Source organism: Hyalella azteca, unplaced genomic scaffold (genome assembly GCF_000764305.2).
Source record: "Hyalella azteca isolate HAZT.00-mixed unplaced genomic scaffold, Hazt_2.0.2 contig3311, whole genome shotgun sequence".
NCBI classification, from domain to species: domain Eukaryota; kingdom Metazoa; phylum Arthropoda; class Malacostraca; order Amphipoda; family Hyalellidae; genus Hyalella; species Hyalella azteca.
This window is the reverse complement of record NW_025933563.1, coordinates 1-22763: the sequence shown is the minus strand read 5'-3', so window position 1 is coordinate 22763 and position 22763 is coordinate 1. Positions and strand designations below refer to the sequence as shown.

The window sequence follows — 22763 nt, the reverse complement described above, 5'->3', positions numbered from 1 at the left end:
TTGAAGATAGTGAAATATTTGAAAAGTATTGAGGTCCAGATGGATGAAAACAGAGGGCTGATATTGAACTTTCCACGGTAGAACAGAGCAGGAAAAATCAATTGGACAAAACTCCGAAAAACGGGCGTTAACTAGAACAATTATATTTACAAGGTTTACATTTTCGGAACCAATTAGAAAAAATAAGAGTGAGCATCCGCCTATCGTGGAGATTGGTTAATATGACAGAGCACTTCTATGCACAGCAGCAATAATTTACTACAAATAACACATTTGTGGAAACATCTTTATAAATTTCAATGTCGTAGCAATAACATCCACATAAGCTTGAGATCATTACGGAGGCCGTAGGCCTGTCGCCGATTCTTCACGTCGCAGAACATTCACAGCATTTTGCGGTCTCAAACTCGCAACTCACTGCTACAGTTCTGCTGTGCTTAACCGCTCGGCCTCCTTGTCGATTCTGACCAGAAATTGGCGCACAGAGCTGGGATCGAACCCGCGCCTCCCTGCGCAAATCCTGATACTCTGAACTTTAACCGCTAGGCCACCCTGCCAAATATGCTTGATGTCGTAACGACATTGCATACATAAGCTTGACTTCTGAACAATAACGCATACATAAGTTTGATGTTGTAATGATAATGCATATATACATACATAATAACACGCTTTCATTGTGAATAATGTTTGCATCGCACTTGGAGGGCATGTAGCCGCGTGTTTCCGCGGCGGTGAAAGGCTTGCACGAGCTGGTCATGCCGCGTAAATGTAACATATTCCACAACTTGTACATCTGCAGAGGCTCCATTTCATGCCCCATAGAAGCGGTCTGGTAGAGACAAGGATTTGTCGGTCGAGTTTGGTAAGAGAAATCCATACTGTCCCGAGGCTTGACCCCGATCATTCTGGCTAAAATGCCCGTGATAAATACGTCCTCGAGGTGGAAGAGCGGCGTGTGGATCGCGGCTGCAAGAAGCGGAGTCAACACGTTGCCTGACAAAACGTAGGAGGTGCCTGATACGTAATTAGGATAATGATCACCTTGATACATGTACCGAGGTGAGAACCATTTGCTTGTTGGGTTCAGGATAGGCCGAACGTAGCAGAAAAGACATCCCAGGATGAGCTTTTCTGAAGTGTCTTTAGTAATTAAAGTTCTTTGTAAATTTGGCACGTGTAGAAAGACATCATCGTCCACTTTAGCAACATATTTGACGTCGGGACAATGATTCGTTATGTACTTGATCATGAAAAGGCTCTTCAGAGTCAAGTTTTGGTATGTATCAACGAAATCTTCGACTATGATATCCCCGTACACTTCTTGCTCGTTCATCAACGAAGCACTTACGCCCGACTCAGAATTTTCCCGACCCAAAATGAAGAAGAGTTTGCCTTTGAGGGTACGATTGAGTTCGGCAAAAGTAGAATGCTGTACACGAGGCCCCAAAGGGCCGCGCGTGTGATGCACTGAAGCTGTGGTGGCTGTCTTCGTTTCATCAGAAGCAGACTTTGCAGATATAGGCGAGTTGTCCTTCATATCATGTTCACCATCAAGAGAGAAAAGCTCTCGAGTCATGCCTTGAGACACGTCCCCAGCAGCTGAGACTTTGCTATTCGTCAGTAGCGGACTCGGATGGTCGAGGTAATCCTTCCTCGCGACGTAAGTCGACTTTTCATCCTCATTGTTAAGTGTATTCCATCCATCACTGAGTTGCAAAAGTTTCCGTGTGGTCGTCGCACTATCCACTTGACGGATCCACTGACCGTAAGTATTTCTGATGGCTTTGCGCCGTTGGCTGTTGCCAGGACTGCTTGGCACCACCACCACCAAGAACTCGTCTCCTGAGCATCGCTCCCGGGGCGTCAACAACGACGTTTGCCTTGCTGTAGACACGTAAGCTGACACGTTGCGGTCACTGGCGGCGGTCCACGGGAAGAAACCTGTAAAATTTACATATTTGATGAAGATGCTCATAAAATATACATGGTGCATCATGCTCGAAACAAACGAAATTCTCATGTAACAGGAAGTTTTTGGCGGTAATAAAGATGTAACAGGAGGTTTTTTGGCTTAGGGTTGTGCTGTACTAAGGCATTATTAGAGCCACAAGAAAGAACCTACTAACTGGGAGGCTCAATAGAGACGCTGCTCAGACGATGTCCCGCCATGTACAGGATAATGCAGACGACCACAGCCACGAGCAGCAGCGGCCGACTTGACCGCAGCCTGCCAAGCATCGCCTGCACAAAACAAAAGCGCTGTCACCAATTCATCTTAGATTGGCTTTAGCACACCATCAAAATTCAAAATTTTGCTTCCATGGTCAAGTCATTTTGCAATGAGTGGAATCACACAAGTCATCAAGAAGTTGGACATAGGAATAAAAATGTATGAATAAAACTTTTAACATAGCAATATATAGACATAGGAATAATCCACAAACATAGGAATAAAACTTTTGTACCTGGCAAATAGTTGCATTCCGGTTGTGAAGTGGTAGAGCAAGACATGACAAATGGAAAAAAATGCACTAATGAGCTGATGGTTCCGAAGTTAATTTTTATTACTCTGCCCATTACAATTTCTTTCAATGGATAAAAAATAAAATCTTAGCGCTTTCCAATGAAGAAATGGCAGAATGGGGTAGGACTGAAAGGCGTGTGACGCTCTCTAATGAAGGAATGGCAGAGTGGTTTTTATCCTAAAATAATTCTTAGTGTTTCATCCTAAAGATCTACCTACTAGAAACATACAATTTTTACAAAGTATGAAAAGATAGCCACAATACAAGCAAGAAAGAAAATGGGCATGGACCTGAAGCAATTAAAAATTACACAAAAGGAGCCTATTGTCCCAGGTTCATGGAATCTGTCGTGGCTCAGCAGAACAGATCAGTGGAACAAGTGACTGTTGAAATACAAATTGCAGCACATAAGAGGCACTATTGTACATGCGGCAATTTCAAACCACCAATGTTGGCAAGACATAACTTGCATTATAGTAATGAAGAGCAATGGGAATTGAAACTAGTCAAGTTTTTATATCTTTGGATTAAATATTTCAAAATCAATATTTTGCTTATAACAAGCAAACTCATTGGTATAAGAAAAGCATTGGAGTCAGCAGCATACATTTTTCAAGGTGGGTTAACAGCATTGGTTACCTCAAGCTAAAATCATGAACATTAATTGCAGGCAGTCAAATGCTTTACAAACCTTCCTGAAGGCCATGGCATACGTCACAATATTGCAGCTGTTCAACAAACGGGGTGCGTACCGGTATTTAGAAAAAAAAGTCCATGACTTTTCCATGACCTGGTTTTAAGAATCTTTGAATGTTAACTGAAAAGAGAGTATTCAGCGCACCAGAACCAAACTTTGCCAGAACACGTACAAGATGTGTACCGTCAAACGGGGTAAAAAGGGACAGGCGGGGTAAATCGGGACACACCTCTGACATTTGGTAGAAATGTTGTAGCAGCTAAACTAACCAATATATTGCAAAACAAAAAATAGTGGCGTAAACTTCAACATTTTTACTATCTATTATGTATAAAGCTAGTCAAGAAATCAAACATTTACTATCTCTAAAAAATTGCTGAAAAAAAGTTGAAAAGTGCGATTTTGGAAAAGTACCTCTGCTAAGGTCTGGAGCAAAATAAATATCCGCTGTATTAAAAAATTTACTTACATAAAAGTTGCACCCAGGTGTCGGCTTGAAAATGTAATTGACAGATTTGCCTATCTCGTTCCAAAAAAAATGGCAGCCATTTCTGCACGGTGGGGCTACTCGGGACACCCCCCACTTGGGTAATTAGGGACACCCTTAAAAATGCATTTTCAGTAGAACCTCAGTTAGCAAAGGCTCCAGTTAACAAAAAAGTTGATTAACACAAAGAATTTTGATTACATTTACCTCACTCAGCGAAAAAAAATTCACTTATCAACAAATTAGTCCATCATCGGTCGTCACAACATTGTAAATAGAATGCTATATATAGAATTGTGCACCAGGCATCACAGAATGAAAAGTAATTGACCTAAACTATGATTTATTTCTCCACAACATATGATGGTTGTCATTAAAACATTATTTTCTGTTTCAGGTATGTTTTGCACAATCTTTTTTGTTATAGTGAAATCACTCGACTTGATTAAAATTGTGTAAAATTACAAACCATCCTGTAAGCTTACAGATACAGAAGAAATGCTACATGGCTGCTGATATGAAGCTTGCTGTGGACAAGGTCGTTGTCAATGCTCAATGGCATGTCCATGAATACAGTAATATCACATTAATAATACGGTAATTAATGAATATGGTAATATCATATCAATAAAGGAAAAACAAGTAAAAATCACAGAAAATATCATTTATTTTACATCTACATCATCTACAATGAAAGAGGAGGACTTCAGAGTACAGTTAGTAATGGATGAGTACGCTCTGCATGCTTTAAATTTTTAAAAATTAACTTTTATTGCAAGTGTCCCGGATTACCCCGCTTTGAGGGTAAATCGGGACGGTTTTCTTTTGCGTCTGGCACCTCACAAATAGCATATGGAATTTTTTTGAAGATGCCATTCGAAAGCCCTCGCAAAGAGCTATAAAATGAGCCTAAACTTGTTTCTGAAATGTTTCATGGTAAAAAGTTATTAACAAAAAATGCTCAAATCCATCCCTTTTTACCCAATTTGACGGTATCAAACCTAGGCTTCCACTTGTATATTTATTTGATTTTACAATTTAATTACAAATCCATTTTTGTTTGCTGGTTCCAAATGGAAACGCTTGGCAAAAAAACAAAAACACTTTCTTTTTTTCTTCATTATTTGCAAATTCCATGACTTTCCACAACCTAAAATAAAATCCCATGACTTTCCAGGCCTGGAAAATGAAAAATAAAATTCCATGACTTTAAAGGTTTTCCATGGCCAGTATGCACCCTGAACACAAATTATGCATTAATTGACATTATCAGCTGGTTACAAAACCTAACCTTTAAAGGTTCTTCCATCTCAACAAAAACTCTTCTACAAAATAAAGGGACCTATAAGAACCCCTGCTATAGTTCAATGTCAAATACAGAAAAACACTTTCAGTTTCAGAAGAACACACTTTCAAATTATAGAATCATACATTCATCTTCCACTTAACACTTTCACCTGACCTGTCAATAGCAGACAGGAACATAGAATGTGGATGCTGTTCATTTGCTTGCAAAATATACTCCAGATCATATTTATGGCAAATGGAATCATAGGACACTATCAGTAATTATTTTTATAAAAATTGTTTATACATGATCAATAAAAAAGAATATTCAGCTACTCACTTAATACACTTAATGACAGCAAATACAAAAAATAGGCTTCACATAAGAGAAACCGATGCCAAGAATCATCAACATTAACAAGAAGTATTGATCACATGAGTGAATAAAAAACCTCAATGCCTGATGACAGAATATTGATTCCACGACTTTGGGTTCAGCACCAACATCACAAAACCAGACAAAAAGACAAGATGCATTATGCTTTATGTACAAGGAGTTGCCTTTTAATCATATTTTAACTAATTTATCAATATTAAAAAACAAATAATGCAACATCCACAAACAATTTCACCCGCAACAAGGTCAAACAATGGGATCATTTTGAAGAACTGCATGACTGCTGCAAAAATTGCATCAGCTGCATTTGAGTCATCAAACACTTATGGCTTAACTGTCATGTTAACACATGAATTTAAGGTTTCTTTCTGACAATTCTACAATAACTTACTTGAGAGTTTTTGCATCAATAGAGCAAGAAAGTAAACTGCAGCTATTTTGAAATGTATGCCAAGCTGATTTACATTTGCAGTTTCATTCTTCTAAATCAAAATCATTCTGAAAATTTACAAAACGCAAATCTAAAAATCAAAACAATCATTCAAAAAAATATTGGAATGAAATTTTAAAATGAGTAGAATACTTCAATCAGGATGGGATTTTTTAACTGTCTGCATTTCACTGCACCAACAGCATGCAAGGCAACTCGCTGCACCTATGCCCCTACAGCATGCAAGGCAACTCACTGCACCTATGCCCCTACAGCATGCTAGGCAACTCACTGCAACTATGCCCCTACAGCATGCAAGGCAACTCGCTGCACCTATGCCCCTACAGCATGCAAGGCAACTTGCTGCACCTATGCCCCTACAGCATGCAAGGCAACTCACTGCACCTATGCCCCTACAGCATTGCAAGGCAACTCACTGTACCTATGCCCCTACAGCATGCAAGGCAACTCACTGCACCTATGCCCCTACAGCAGTGGTTCCCAAAGTTGGCAATATCAGCCCTCTGTGGGTGGTGGAAAGATCTGGGGGGGGAGGGTTGGTGAGGAAGAAAGGGGCAGTTGGGGGCGGCAGTCCGTGAAGTCAAAGTCAGAAGTTTGTACGTCTGTTTGACAATTTGTACACAACACATGTAGAACATGACTCCAAATCGAATAAATTTTCACAATCTAAAAATCACCGTTTGGTAGTTAGGAATTTATATTCAAAATTTCATTCAAATCTGTTCAGTAGTTTCGAAGAAATTCTTTGATCACTGCGAATTTTGGCCCATATTGCCATATAAATCCCAAATGAAAGTGAAATTCAAAAATTTGTCCCAAGCTAAATAGTATCACCATTAGGTCTTAGTGAATACATGTTCCAAGTTTAATTGAGCTGCATTCATTAGTTTGAGAGATATTCCTTGGTCACTGAATTTGGAGTCGGCCGTGAGAGTCCAGACAAATTCCACGAGTCCGGCTGTGAGAGTCCGGACAAATTCCATGAGTCCGGCCGTAAATTTGTCCAAGCTGTCTTGAATTTCTAGTGCTGAAACAGTTAAAACTGTAAAAAATATTGGTTTATTAAATGGGGCTCTATTTGTGAGATACACTTTTGTGTTTAACCTTCCTCTTATAAAATTTCAGCATACTAAATATCAAGAAAGAGGCGTTTGTTTTTATATGTGTCTGTTGGGGAGGGGGGGGGTGCTAGAGATTCACTGGGGAGCCAAAGGGGGCACCAGCCTGAAAAAGTTTGGCAGCCACTGCCCTACAGCATGCAAAGTAACTCAATGCACCTAAACCCATTAAGATGGTCCTAAAAATTTTTTTAATGAGTTTCTACCTCAAAAACCAGTTTGTATAGATACTTAAATATTATCCCTAAAATATCTTTCACATTGGTTAATATTTAAAGGTCACTCAATGGTGTCAAAGTTTCACCCTATGGCTCAAGGTCATTGAGTCCATAGAGTGAACAAAGTAACTGGTCCGAACATGCTTGAACAAGGTTTCTTTGTCAAGCCCCACTCTGAATGACCTGATACCCTTCAAGGGTGCTTTGTGTAGTGTGCACCTTCAAGTCATCAGTCATGTTCATCCAGAACTCACATTAAACTAAAGTCCTGTGAGCTTGTCTCTGAAGGATCAAGATACAAAATGAATTCAAGGTGAACAGCATTACGGTATAGCAACATCAGCAATTCATTGCAAAGAGCAGTTACAACCTATACATACACACTTTAGTCTGCCAGAGTCTTCAGAGAATTTACAGAAGTTTTAAAAAAGAACTGATCAGAGAGTGTTTCTGCTCCCCTCAAATTTGGCACCAGGGTTGGCGATTTTTTTGATTTTTTTAAAAAAATCAAAAAAATCAAAAATCAATTATTTATTTGATTTTTTCATGATTTTTTTGATTTATTTGATTTTTTTTATTTTTTCAGCTTTTTTGTCTTTTTGAGGTGTTATTTTTTATGCTGCAACTAGCCTACTAACAATAACAGTATATGAATCATAATAAATGGCTAAAAAAGGCACTTATTGCCTTCAATAATGGCCAACAGGCCAAGGTGGTGTTTACCACTTAGGGATTTTTGGGTAAACAATTATTGATAAGTCTATTCATTAGATTTGTAAAGTTTGTATGGAGCAAGGTAATGATTGTTTCGTCACTATGGTAGAAGGCTAGCTGATGAAAATAGAGCTATAGCATTTATCAAGTTCTGGGTGGGGGAGGGATATGAGTTCCCTCCAAGTAAGTTCTGCAGTGTGACAGGAATATTGAGACAATACAAGTTAGTATAGTAGTTAAATTGGCTGACATGGGATCTAACAGGCTTTACATAGCTATGCTGCACTTACACACTTACACCGAGGCATCCTCTTTTTCCTTATTTAGTCTTATAGGAGCACTGGAAACTTGTACATGCAGTCCCATGACTACACAGTGTTGCCATGTCTTATCTGTCTCTTGCAGCCGGTGAGATAAGCCTGTTATCTACTTGATTACAATATCTCAAGGAGTTCTTCTAAGTTTAAAAATAAAGGCTAAAACTAAAAAAGTTGCATAAAACATTTTACTGAATAGAAGTCCTAGATAAACAAAACAGAACGTTTTGGGCTATGCCCATCATCAGCTAGTAAAATACATCTGGAAATACATGGAAATCAATTTTAATTTTAGAAAATAAATTTAGAAAATGATAAGGAAAGAATGGAAAAAACACAACTATTGACCTAGAATCGAAAGAGGAAAAGAGCTGGATTGGTTATTCTATTTACTTGATTACTTAATGGCAACAACCCTACTCTAAATTAAGGATAATGAGAAACTGGTCTTAAAAATAATGATTATTGAATGAGACAATGGAACTGTAAAATGAACATATATTTAATGTAATTGGAAATGTAATGATTAAATTAATTTGTTAAGTGTAGTGAAAGTGTGCTACCGTCAACCGGGGCTACTTGGGACGGGCAGGGTAACTCGGGACAGTCCTCCGACATGGCATAAAACTGTTTTAGTAGCAGAACTAATTGGAATATTGTAACTAAATATAGTGGCATAAACGTCAAAATTTTTCCTATCTGTGTAGTATAAAGGAAGTTAAAAAAAAAAACACATTTACTACCATCAAACGGGGTAAAAAGGGCAGGCTGGGTAAATAGGGATGCGTGTCCCACATTTAGTAGAAATGTTGTAGCAGCTAAACTAATCAAAATATTGCAAAATTAAAAATAGTCGCGTAAACTTCAACATTTTTACTATCTATAATGTATAAAGCTAGTCAAGAAATCAAACATTTACTATCTCTAAAAAATTGCTGAAAAAAGTGTAAAAAGTGCGATTTTGGAAAAGTACCTCTGCTAAGGTCTGGAGCAAAAAAAAAAATATATATTTGCCGTATTGAAAAATTTTACTTACATAAAAATTGCACCCAGATGTCAGCTTGAAAATGTAATTGACGGAATTTGCCTATCTGGCAGCCATTTCTGCGCGATGGGGCAAAAATGAACACCCCCCGGGGTAATTAGGGACACCTTTAAAAATGCATTTACAGTAGAACCTCAGTTAGCAAAGGGCTCCAGTTAACAAAAAAATTGATTAATAACAAAGAATTTTGATTACATTTACCTCGCTCGGCGAAAAAAAATTCACTTATCAAAAATTAGTGCATCATCCGTCATCACAAAATTGTACATAGAATGCTATATATAGAATTGTGCACTGGGCATCATAGAATGAAAAGTAATTGACCTAACCTATGATTTATTTCTTCAAAACATATGATGGTTGTCACTAAAACATTTTCTGTTTCAGGTATGTTTTCACAATCTTTTTTGTTATAGTGAAATCATTAGACTAGATTAAAATTGTGCAAAATTACAAACCATCCTGTAAGCTTACAGATACAGAAGAAATGCTACATGGCTGCTGATATGAAGCTTGCAGTGGACAAGGTTGTTGTCAATGCTCAATGGCATGTCCATGGATACCGTAATATCACATTAATAATACGGTAATTAATGAATATGGTAATATCATATCAATAAAGAAAAAACAAGTAAAAATCACAGAAAATGTCATTTATTTTACATCTAGATCATCTACAATGAAAGAGGAGGACTTCAAAGTACTGTTAGCAATAGATGAGTACACTCTGCATGCTTCAAATGTTTGAAACTGAGTTTTATTTCAAGTGTCCCTTTTTACCCCATTTCAAGATTAATTCAGGAGCCTTTTATATTGCGTCTAGCGCCTTAAAAATAGCATATGGAATTTTTTTGAAGATGCCATTCAATAGCCCTCGCAAAGAACTATAAAATGAGCCTAAACTTTTTTCTGAAATATTTCATGGTAAGAAGTTATTAACAAAAAAAGCTAAAAACCGTCCCTTTTTATCCCGTTTGATGGTAGCTTTGAAAAATTCCTGAAAAAAATGGTGAATGCAGTTTTAAAAAGTTACTTCTGCTAAGGTCTATAGTAAAAAAAATATTTACCATATTAAAAAATTTCTCTTAGAAGAAAGTGGCAGACAAGTGTCAGCATGAAAACTTTATTAGCGGAATTTACATAACTCAATCCAAAAAAATGGCGGCCATTTCCGCACGGCGGGGCTACTCGGGACACCCCCAAAAAGCATTTACAGTAGAACCTTAGTTAGCAAAGGCTCCAGTTGAGAAAAAAATTGATTAAAAACAAAGAATGTTGTTGCCGGGAGGCTTCTACCATATTTTTCACCCAACCATCTGCTCGCTATATATGAATTATTGTTGAATTAATGTTTACTTATTAATCATTGTTGAATGTATATTTTCTTTCTGTTCTTTTCAGCCTGTAAACTAATTCTATTTATTGCAACTTGGACAATTATTGTGATATAATGATTGGAGGACCATGCAAGTGCAGTTACTGATCCCTAAATCAACGAGTCATTAAGTGGAACTGCCACAAGTGGTTGGTGAGTCTAGTTAGGTGTGATCTTTTAATTCCAAAGATGTTTGTAAGTGTCCTACAAGTTTACTACCTCCTAATCCGATTAATTAGCTCTGTTTGCGTAATCTAATCTAATGTTTATTGAATTTCTTATGTCAACTGTCTGCTTGCAATGTATTCTTGAATGCTTTGCTTTTGTGTATTATCTCAATAACGTCACAACTTTCACAAATTACTTGAGCGGTTTATCCTGGTTCTGGTTTTAGCTTATCTTTGCAATTGTTTCCTGATTTCACTCCAAATAGTATAATATTTGTTTGTTTTGTTTTTCATATTTTCTTGCTTGCTGCACACAACCAGCTTGCTATCAATTAAGAATCTATTTTAAATATTCATTGTATTAGTTTTAACATTCAATTTCCCTTCAGGCTTAGCATTATTATTTAGTGGACAGGTTATTGACTTTTTGTAATCTCTATTTTTCAGTTCATCACTGATGGAATACATTCAACCCTGTCCATGCTCCCTTTCCCTATCCCTAATCATAACTCCTGAATGCAGTTAAACGTATTCACTCATTACATTGTCACCATATTTTTACTTCAATTTAAGAGATAAGACACCAGTCTTTCATTCGCCTTTAACATACTAGATAGTAGGGTTGTTGCCAAACCAAACTCAAAGTAGGTAACACGGTTACCTCACCCGCAACGTGAGACATCCACCCGGCAACAATGTTGATTACATTTACCTCGCTTGACGAAAAAATTTCACTTATCACAAAATTAGTGCATCATCGGTCATCACAAAATTGTGCATAGAATGTCATATATAGAATTGTGCACCAGGCATTATAGAATGAAAAGTAATTGACCTTAACTATTATTTATTTCTCCAAAACATATGATGGTTGTCACTAAAACATTCCATTCTGTTTCAGGTATGTTTTTCACAATATTTTTTTATAGTAAATTCACTTAACCCAATTAAAATGGTGTGAAATTACAAGCCGTCCTGTAAGCTTACAGATACAGAAAAAATGCTATAAGGCTGCTGATATGTGTCTAAGTTACCCCAAGAGCTGGGGTAACAAAGACCATCAATTTTTTTGAAATTACATAAAGACTATGAGAGGCAGAAGCCAGCAATTTTTGGTGAGTGAAGCTAGAGTATAGACCTGTATTTTGCATGTTTCAATTCAAGTTTAATTTAGCTAGTAAAAAAATGGCATCATTTATAAAAGAAAAAGTGGTCTAAGTTACCCCATTTTACGGTATGGTAATATCGCATCAATAATATGGTAATTAATGTATATGGTAATATCATATCAGTAAAGGAAAAACAAGTAAAAATCACAGAAAATGTCATTTATTCTACCTCTACATCATCTACAATGAAAGAGGAGGACTTCAGAGTACTGTTAGTAATGGATAAGTACACTCTGCATGCTTCAAATGTTTTAAAATTAAGCTTTATTCCAAGTGTCCTGAGTAGCCCTGTTTGACGGGGCTACTCAGGACACTCTTTTTTTTGCTTCTGGCACCTTACGAATATATAGATATTTTATATAGAAATTTTTTGGAGAAGCCATGTGATAGCCCTTGCAAAGAGCTTTGAAATGAGCCTAAACTTGTTTATTAAATGTTTCATGGTAAGAAGTTATGAATGAAAAACATTCAAAATCATCCTGAGTAGCCCAGGTTGATGGTAGTTAGTCACATATAAGAAGCATGGCCAGGTGGAGATGAGCAGAAGAAACTGCAACATAAAGAACAGACTAAAAATGCAAATCATGAATGACTAATAAGCCAATCGGCTGTAAAATATTAGAAAGGCAAGAACCATTAAAGTTGAGAAAATAAGCTTAATGAAACCATTTGCAACTGTAATCATATATGATATAATAGCTTCTTTAAACCAAACCATATCAGTCATAAATTAACAAAAACAACGTAAAATGCAAGGGAATATAAGAAAATGAAATTACACAATTAGCTAGTTAACTAAATAAAATTCCATAAATAACAAGATAAATCATAACCTAAATTATCAACAAAGAATTAGTACAGACACTTTTACACTTTGCAATGTATCATCAACCCCACTCACCAGTGCAACTGAGTGCCCAGGTTGAGTGGAGGTACTTCAGTCTGTAAACTTTCTGTATGTATCTAGTATCTACACTAATAAAATAGAAAAATATTGAATTTATTTGCTATTGAGTAGTAACATTTATCAATGAATAAAGTGTGATTTTTGACAGAAAAAGACATGAAAGTCTGGCTACACAGTAGCCTAAAACTACTGTGGTTTTTATGGATTTGCCATCAGTGGTTTTATGTATTTGCCAGCAGTGATTCCATTTCTTTAAGCCATGAATTCCATATCTCGGTTATGAAAAGCCATTAACAAGCTGCAAACATATTTACAAAGTCCATGCACATGCTACCCCAAATTTTACCCTAAATCAGTCAAGCAGCAAAACTAACACTTGGCTTCACTTAAATGGCAACTGAACACATGATAATACAGTATGACTGCTCTGACATGACTGCAGCTATGTGTTATTACGTTTTGCAGTATATTTTGGAGGGAACGTTGAAGTAATGTGGATTGCGCCATCATTGCGGAAGTTGAAAATTGTATTTAACGACATGTTTGCGAAGTTGCAAACCACAATTTTTCAATTTAACCAAAATACAATATTAATACAAATGACAATAGAGCTGCAACATTTCACACCTACTAAAATTCTATGATATTAGAGCCATGATATTTCAGAAAAAAGTAGAACTTTTCCAGCCCTGATTTGAAGCCTATCAGTTACCAGTCTTAAAATCTGTAAAAAAAGAGAGGAATAGCAAAAGAGCAAGCAAAAACCAGTAAAACAAGAACAGGAAAAAGAGTAACAAAATGAGCATAAACAATAAGAAATAAATATTAACACTTTGACTGCGACGTGCACCATATATGGTACACGCATGCTTGTCCAAAACTGCGATGTGCGCCATATATGGCGCACGCTTGAAAAATTTAATTTTTTAGAAAAAGCTCTTTAAAATATCAGCCAGATCATAAACTTGTGAAAAATATGATGGATAATTGACAATAATGTTTTCAAAAACCTATATGAACGTTGTGCAATCGAATCATAAGAATTTTAGTAGTTGGAATGTAGCCTGAAATAATGAGTGGATACGAAAAAGAAAAAGTATTAAATAAAGGGGGTTATCCTGTTCCAATATGTTGAAAATCATTTTTCCGGTATTGGTATGGATTACAGCAGTAGAAAATCGAGTATTAGTCATTCGAAAGTTGCCTAAGCTCACACAGAAACAGAATGGCACTGTAAAAAGCAAGATAAACAGTGATACGGATTCCGAGTACTGGGCTAGCAATTGATAGTTACTTTTCTAGCTTTTAATCTCACTTTAGCACCAACTAACTTCCTTTTTTTGCAATTATGTTAAAGCAAGACTCAGATCAGTAGCTCGTCGTGACATGAAGTTCAGATCCTCAGCTTCAAATACTTTAGAGCTGGAACACCAACATCTAAAATTATTGTGATTTGGTTATATAAACATTTCTTCACGTGTCTGACCTATTACTAGTGAAAATACATTCAGTAATCTTCAACGACTTCAGCAACTCACATCGATTTTTACTGACTATAGAACTGATCACCAAGCACCCAGGCATTTGCTACAGTTTTTGCCAATAACTTGAACAGTTGGCGGTACCACTCCATGCTTTGCTTAGCGCAGTTTTGTAAGAAATCATCTAAATGAATTATAAACTTCTCATTTAGCAGCATTTTACCCCAGAATGATTTGTAGTTTGATTATTGCAGTCACAATCCAATTTCATTTGCACAGAAAATGTTTTTTTCAAGCGTTAGTACCCGTGTGATGCAAGTTTTTTATTGTAGTTGAATAATAAATACCGTGTACCTCATATGGCGCACGTTGCCTAGAAATATGAAAGTTTCCATCCCAGGCGACATGCACCAATAGAGGCTCACAGTTTTTATGTCAGAAGCTTGTAGAGCTCGCTCAGACAAGAGCAGTGCACTAGCCCTGATCTTGCTGCCTTGTCTGTAACTCAAGTTATTCAAGTTTGAATGAGTCGCACCACAGGACAACAGGCTATTTTGTGAGTCGCAGTCAAAGTGTTAAGAGAAAAATGAATGGAAGAAAATAATAGGTATGGTTCATCCGTTCATGACACACATGCCCTAACCTGTGCAGCACATGTGGTTCCAAAAGTTAATGAAATCCAATCTGGGGGAGAGCTTCTTTTGAGTTTTGACTCAACAGCCAAGGAAGATTCTACTCTGAACCTGCTAACAAGGAAAAAAAACATGTCTCTCTAATATGGGTAGGACTCTGAATGAGAATAGCCAATAGGGATAGTTTGGTAAAAGAGTTAGACTAACAATTCTTGAAGATTCTTCTATGTTCGGAGCAGCATTAATGACTGTGTCTGGCCTCTGGGGCTTGAACCTCTTTCATCAGGAATTCCATTTTTTATTTCCATACCTATCTGCATTTGACTGAAATTCCCTCAAAATTGCATTTGTTTTCCCTTTTTCTGTCTTCTAATACTAGTAGTCTAGTAACAATACTGATGCTCGATGCTGAAAACTGTCCTGCACTGCACTGAATGATCTGAACCGTGAGCTAGGAAGGCTGAACAGCATGTAGGGTAAACGCGGTATATTCCGACACTTTCAGGACGTAGCAAAAAATGAATGGCTATAAAAAATACACCGTATGCGCAGCTCGAGTTCTGTTTGCTTTACGTCACTCTCAAAACACCGCACTACACGCCAGCAACAATGAAACGTCACAAAGTGTTGCCATATTTATTTAAAAGCCTTTAGAATGCAAACCTACCAAATCCATATATTCCGACACCATGTGTGACTAAATTTGGCATTTTGTGAGACAAATTCCAGCCGTGCTTCAAACTCTACTAATTTGTAATGCTGACACTCTTGTGTTCAAATTACGATTGCTGTGTGAGCTGTATTGGAATACAACACAGCTTGGAATTAGAACACTATTGAATATTGAACACTGTTAAATGACTGCTTATGTTTGCTTTGTACGGAAAGGTGTGCTGCAAGTTGCTGCTAGCATCCCTGAGTGGAATTAGGCTACAGAAGCCTGTTAATTAGGCTTTTAATTAAGAGCTATTAAGCTTTTAATTAAGAAAATTTTAATTTTTGCACACAGTTTGGAACGAGCTGTGTGTGTCTAATTCCAAGCTGTGTCAGAATTAGTTTTTATGTGTCTAAAACGGTCTCTTAACTTAATCATCTATTAATTTATTTATGACTTGAAATAGCAAATACAAGTATAGGTACTTAAAGAATTCCTAATATATTCACAGACATTTAAAAGTCTCAAACCATAATATTCTTTCTACACAAAGTTTATCACTATTTGGTAAAGCAAGGTCAACTATAAACTTTGACACATTTTTTGATGTTCTCGCTGGACGCGCACTGTCTCTCTTTGGATCTCAACATTTTCCATCCAGACGGCCCAGACCTAGTGTTTTGGCAATAGCATGGCGTGCAAAAGTATGACGTCACTATCTCAACCATCAACGAATGCATGGAACCAGTGTGGAATTCCAGAGGGGTAATATATTAACTGGTGGACATACCGACATAGCAAAATGGAAAGCATGACCTAAAAATCTGGAACGGCCAGCACACCTCCACTTTCAGTCCATCATCATCACTGATAAGTCTCTGCAAGCTGCCACAGCTGTTACATTGGAAAAATCAGAGCTTCCATCATCACAGTAACAAGGATCCAATCAACGCTTGAACGAGTCCAACGTCACAGTCACAAGAATCCAATCATCGCTAGAGCGTGTGCAATGCCAGTCACAAAAATCCAATTACCACCAGAACAAGTGCAACGTCACAGCCACTGGAATCCAATCAGCGTTAGAAAGCTAGAATGGACCGCCCCAAATGCACACTTTTTTAACGCACTAATGCTAATTTAATGTGTAATGCTACACTTCTTATTTCAAGTGCCTAATACAATAATGTAGTTATGTCACTATTGATGAAAATCACAAAGAATAACATCTTTACTTTGTACATTCACTCACAAATACATGAAAAACTGGCTATGAATTCATCAACAAATAAAAAACTGATCACTGATGAAATCAGCTGAGACCTGAAAACTACTCGCAATCAGGATTCAGGAATACCATCTGTACTGAAACAATAACAAAGAAAGTGACATGTGACAGAGATACCAACAATATTATATCAATACCACACTCAGGATGATGCATGTTTTTGGTGAACTTTCGGTGTTTTCCCGCGCATTTTTACTTTTTTTTTAAGCTATTGCTGTGCACAGTTGGCGCAATGTAATGAAAATTGATTCTCTTCGCGCACGTGTTCGCGCAATCCAGGCCATCAATTCTACATCGCGCTGCCACGCACAAGCAGTGAATGAGAAATCTAGAACTATGTTTTAGAAGAAATTTTCTTCAAAGCCATATGGCAACACTGAACACCGTCTGTTTACATTTCGTATGTATAATAGCCGCAGTTTACGATTACCGTACGTTCCGTATCCGACAAGGCGGAAAAGCGGAAGAGTCAGAAGTAACCCGGACATGTCTTACATTTTATTTGTCAGTTCGACTCGCGTAGTCAATATACTTGCGTATATTGTTGACTAAAATAGTAGAACTATTTTAGCTTTCTAAAGTACAGCGCACGGCGCATTTTTTTACCAGCATAGTACGGCGCACCGCGCAGGTTGTTAAAATGACAAAATAAATTCCCGCGCACCTGGCACATCTTCCTGACCATGGTATCAATATACTCTGTGAAGAAATGAAATATTTGAATTCTTCTATATTGTAAATTTTTAGTAACCGACATTCAACAGAATGGTTTAATAACGGTCGTAAATGTTATACATGCATTGCATGTAGTATCAATCGTGTGCAACAAAGCTGGCAGGAAAGCTTTTGGCTCAGCCTGGTTAGTTGACTTAGTTCTCATTACGCAACCGGAACAAGTGGATGTGGTAACTACAATGCAGATGAAGCTCCCGCCCATGCTGACCAGTGGACACTTCAGTTTTATACTCCTTAGGTTTTATTCATACACTTCGAGTCTATTATTGAGTGAAAACTTTACGTGATATATTGTGAGTTGTCTAAAGTTCTAATAATGTATAAATTATGAGGTTCACAGAATCTAAAGGTTTGAATGCTAAATTTTCCAAGTACACTACCGGTAGTCTAGTCAGTCAACTGAGTCATGTGTCATGTCGATGTCGTTGTGCATTGCCTCTTCTTCGATAAGTTTCTCCAATTGCCGACAAGTTTATCCTCATTTTGAAAGCTGACGTAACGAATAGGTGCAATAAATATTTTTTCATATTTAATTTGCAACCATTATGTCAATTGTCAAGAGTAAATAGTATAAGCCATATCTAGTTCTTGCCGATGAGCTGTTAGTTTACTTTGAGTAAGGACTAAGGAGAGTGGAGAAAGTGAGAGACTCTTTATTGCCATTCATTACTCACTAACGGCAGTCATTATTTAATTCAAGAATTTGTGTTTAGCTTTGTTTACCGTATTTGCTAAATATGATCACTTATGATGAAAGAAAACGCAACTTATAGAACTAGTTTTAACATGTTGATAGGAATAGGAGTCTGCAACTGCATAGAGTTGGACTAGGAGTTAACTTCATAAGGACGCGCCATACGGTGCGCAAATGTTAAACTGTTCAACTAATATGATACAAAGGCGTATATTGCATGCAATTAGGTCCACGTTTGTTTGAGCTGGTTGGGAGTCGGACGCTACTTGCTAGCGAGTAGCGTATCTGCCAAATCAGCTTCAGGTATGATTTTCAGAAATAATGTAAACAATTAAAGAGTTAATTAATTATGACCGTAGAAGAAAATAATGTTGTGTACTCTGAATCAACTGGTCAAACTCTGAAGAACTATTACATCAAATGCTCTTAAATCTTAATCAACTCGAATATAGGTGACTTTTGCATTCAAGTATATCGGCAAGATCTAATGGAACTTTTTTCAGAATCAAGAATGCCTGGTGCAATGCTGATGCAGCCTTCCCAAGATCTCCCTTGCTCATCGCCCATCGGTGACTGTGTGTGACGAGTCTCTACTGGTGTCAGTAGCATAGTGGCAAAGCAGAGAGTTTTTAGACTCTCCCTCAAGTTCATTTTTGAGTCCTATAAGTAGACAAGTAAAGCATAGTGGCAAAGCAGAGAGTTTTTTAGACTCTCCCTCAAGTTCATTTTTGAGTCCTATAAGTAGACAAGTAAAGTATCCTGGACATGGGGCCAATCCATAGATTATTCAAAAGAACCTGTTCTTATGTCATTTTGAACCGATCAACGCTTCTTTACGGACCGATCATAAAACACACCTTCACCGGCAAAAGCTTTCACACTTCTGAAGAAGGTGAGCTGACAGCTACACTGGCCATGGAGCGTGGGTGGACCAAATTTGAATTTGAATGCATGCATCGATTCAAAATCCTATAGACTATAATAGACATAGTATACAAGTCATAGCCTAAATTTTTAATATCTATAAAAAAATGTACGTTTCTGCATGTATTATAATGCTGTTAACATTAGCAAACTTTGAATTATTTCTGATGCAAGAAATACTTGCTTAAATAATTTTATTTTCAATATAAGCGACTGGATGTAACAATCGGTTTGCAAGAACCAACATAGCTCTGACAGGCGACAGCAGTAATTTCGAATTTTTGATTGACGTTAATTTCTAAATTAAAATGTATTTATCCAGTATTTCTTGCATCAGAGATACTGTCAAGTATTTCAATGCTAACAGCATCAAAATCCACACAGAAATGTAAAATTTTAATAGGTTTTACATTGAAATTTACGCTCCTATTCCAAAGAATTGACACCAATTTCAAATTAAAAATGACTAAATTGAATCCATCGCGCTTTCTGGCATCTTCTCTCACAGCTGATTCCCGTTACAGTGCATTTTTTTAGCTTAAGTTGCTAATACGTAATTAATGTAGTTTTCCATAGTTCCGTTGGTACAAAACTTACAAAACAACGNCCATAGAAGTAAAATTACCCATAGAAGCTTCACATATTACAGATGCCAGCGCTAGCAGCGGCAAACAAATGAACTACTTTATTGTTAGTATCTTCAGTCTTCACTAAGAATATAATAATATCGTATTCTGTTTAGGTCCGGTCTCTTAAAGTGTTCCAGCAACATATTTTCCATTACTAATTTTTTAAATGTTTTGAATTGTGTTGCAGTGAGATATTGAATTGTTCGAATTCTAAACAAAGGTGGCACGCCCGTATTCAGATGCCAGCGCTAGCAGCGGCCATCAAATAAACTACTTTATTGTTAGTATCTTCACTAATAATTTATTAATATCGTATTCTGCTTAGGCACAGTCTCTCAAAATGTTCCAGAAAAACTTTTCTATTACCAATTATTTACATTTATTTGTTTGTGGTGCAGCGAAATATTGCTTTTTTTGTCTCCACGTGTTCTTGTGTGTGACGTCACCGTGGGACGACATACATCACCGTTTGTGACGTATGTAAACATATGGCTAGCATGAAGATGGGAGTCCAATTCGGCATGAAATGGATGGTTATTTGTGAATAATATTTTCGATTATGATATTATAACATATTTCTGATTGTGATATTGACACTTGACAGATATTCAACATTTGAATATCGAAGTTCTAACATCATGAATTATGAGGTAAGAGTGTAAGGACTTAGCAAAGCTAGAATCATGGCTGAGGCAGTGAGGCTTAAGCTCCTAACCGATGTCATTGTAATTTTTTACGTCATTGATATCATTGTGGAACCAACGTAAGTAACCAAGGAATTTCCCAGTTCAAATATTTATTGATTTATTACTATCAATTTCGAAACTCCACATATTTCTAAAGGGAGTTGTGATGAGATCATGGGGATGGGGTTGAACTGTTGAGTTTAGACCATTACAACTTGCAAGAGGGGCCCAAGGGCCAAGGGCATGGGGCCTTGCGAAGGGTTAAGACCGATGCACAGCGGTGGACCGATAAGTACTCACAATAATTCCCTGCCACCATGATCCTGGATACCAGCATTATTATACATAAGAAATTGGTATAAATCTGAAGTAAATGAGGAAATAAAAATGAACTGATTCTGAAAAATCTGTGCTTTGTCACTATGGTCAGTAGCGACCTTGTAACTTCTACCAACTCACCAAGCACAATGTGTGCTCTTCTTTCAGTAGATTCCTCTTGCTTATCCGTGAGTGACGCGTACAAAGTACAATTAACAATCTTGGGATCTTCTCTGTGTTGCCCGACGTAACATTCATACCGATTGCCGAGGCCGATTTCTGACAACCCGCAAACCTGTTTCTAGTTGCCTGGAACATTTTTTTTTCAAGGCAGAACGCTTTTTTTTTAAGTGAACCTCTAATCTTAGATTTCCACTCTGCATGGAAGTGATAGAACTACGAAAAAGCTTAATATAAAGGAAAAAAGTCGAGAAGTGTCAGAATTACCCACGATGTTGGAATATACCATGTTTAACCTAATTGGACTCAAACTGTTAAAGTGTTAAGGCAGAAAGTTAATCACTCTTCACTCATTCCAGCCTTCCAGGATGATTGTCCTGGATAATTTAGGTACTAGTGACCATACTACTAGAGTACTAGTACCTACCAGTAGCACACGCCACACAGTATGACGGTCACTATGATCTATATCTATTTCCAGTGGTTACTTACAGAAGTTACAGTTCAGCGTACCACGCTATTAGTATTTACCAACTGGCAACCATAGTGGCAGAGCAGAGAGTTTTTTTAGATTCTGTCTCAAGTTCATTTTTGAGTCCTATAAGTAGACCAGTTAAGTATCATGGATACCAGCATTATCATAGCCTACTTGAGATATTGGTTAGAATCTTGAGGAAATTGAAAATGAACCGATTCTAAAAAAATTCTGGTTTGTCACTATGCTGGCAACTACCTACCAAGATTGGCGCAGACAGGCGCGGGTTTGATCCCAGCCATAGTGGCAAACCAGAGCTTTTTTAGAATCAGTTCATTTTTAATTTCCTCATTTACTCAAGATTTAAACCAATTTCTTAAGTATGATAAGGCTGGTATCCAGGATACTTTACTGGTCTACTTATAGGACTCAAAGTCAGAAATGAACTTGAGGGGGAGTCTAAAAAACTCTCTGCTTTGCCACTAAAAAGCCCACTATGATCCCAGCTCTGGGCAACAGTTTCTGGTCAGATCTGCAAGGAGGCCAGGTGGTTAAGCAGAGCAAAAAATACTGTGAATCTTCTGCGATGTTAAGACTTGGCGACAGGAAAACAGCCTACTAAACGCTGAAACTGCTATTATAGTGCTTTTCCCGTTTCCGTAAGCATGAATGCATGATCAGTTTCATGGTCAGGCGCAGAATGCTTTCTTACCTGTTGTCTAGGAGAGAAGGGCTCCGAAGCGACGCTTTCATCGTCAGAAGAGCGGGAAGACCAGGATGAAATGCCTCTTTTTTTCGACGCTTGCCGGTTTTCATTTCGCCAGTTGTATCACTAGCGGTGTCACCCGGTGTGTAGCAAAGGTTCCAACTTCCAAACCGGATTAGTTCAAAGATAGATCTTTTGATTCTCAAATGAAGGCACTGCCGCCAGATGTTTACTCGATCACCGTCCAAAACGAACTCCCTATAATGATTTACGTTCGATTTTGTTGATAGTCCGCAAGTGTGACACACATACTAGGTACCTATACCCATGCCTATACCTAGCTGAGGCTAGCTCGGTGATTCTTTCTTTCTTTCTAATTTATTCTTATAGGAGCACTGGAAGCTAGTCCATAAAGCCCCTTGCCTAAACTGGGTTTAATTGGTACCTAACACTCTAACAGCTCTGAAAGTTAAAATCTGAAACAAA

General features: G+C 37.4%; 1 protein-coding gene across 6 annotated transcripts; it reads right to left on the bottom strand.

Annotated features, from left to right (window-relative positions):
- Positions 1-491: 491 nt before the first annotated feature.
- LOC108672764 lies at positions 492-22678 on the bottom strand. 6 transcript variants are annotated; one of them, XM_018160493.2, is made up of 3 exons: positions 22284-22678; positions 2130-2244; positions 492-1944 (listed from the first exon to the last, which is right to left on the bottom strand). In XM_018160493.2, the coding sequence occupies exons 2-3, from the start codon at positions 2239-2241 to the stop codon at positions 536-538; spliced, it is 1521 nt and encodes a 506-aa protein (XP_018015982.1). In that variant the 5' UTR covers positions 2242-2244; positions 22284-22678; the 3' UTR covers positions 492-535. The 6 variants fall into 6 exon arrangements, with proteins under 6 accessions (XP_018015982.1, XP_018015981.1, XP_047735489.1 ...); XM_018160492.2 differs by lacking the exon at positions 22284-22678 and adding an exon at positions 8188-8350; XM_047879533.1 differs by lacking the exon at positions 22284-22678 and adding an exon at positions 8196-8350.
- Positions 22679-22763: the final 85 nt, after the last annotated feature.

Coding starts and splice junctions, on each gene's coding strand:
- LOC108672764 (XM_018160492.2), bottom strand. Junction 1,945..2,129: donor CGTCTCTATTGAGCCTCCCA/GTTAGTAGGTTC, acceptor TAAATTTTACAG/GTTTCTTCCCGTGGACCGCC.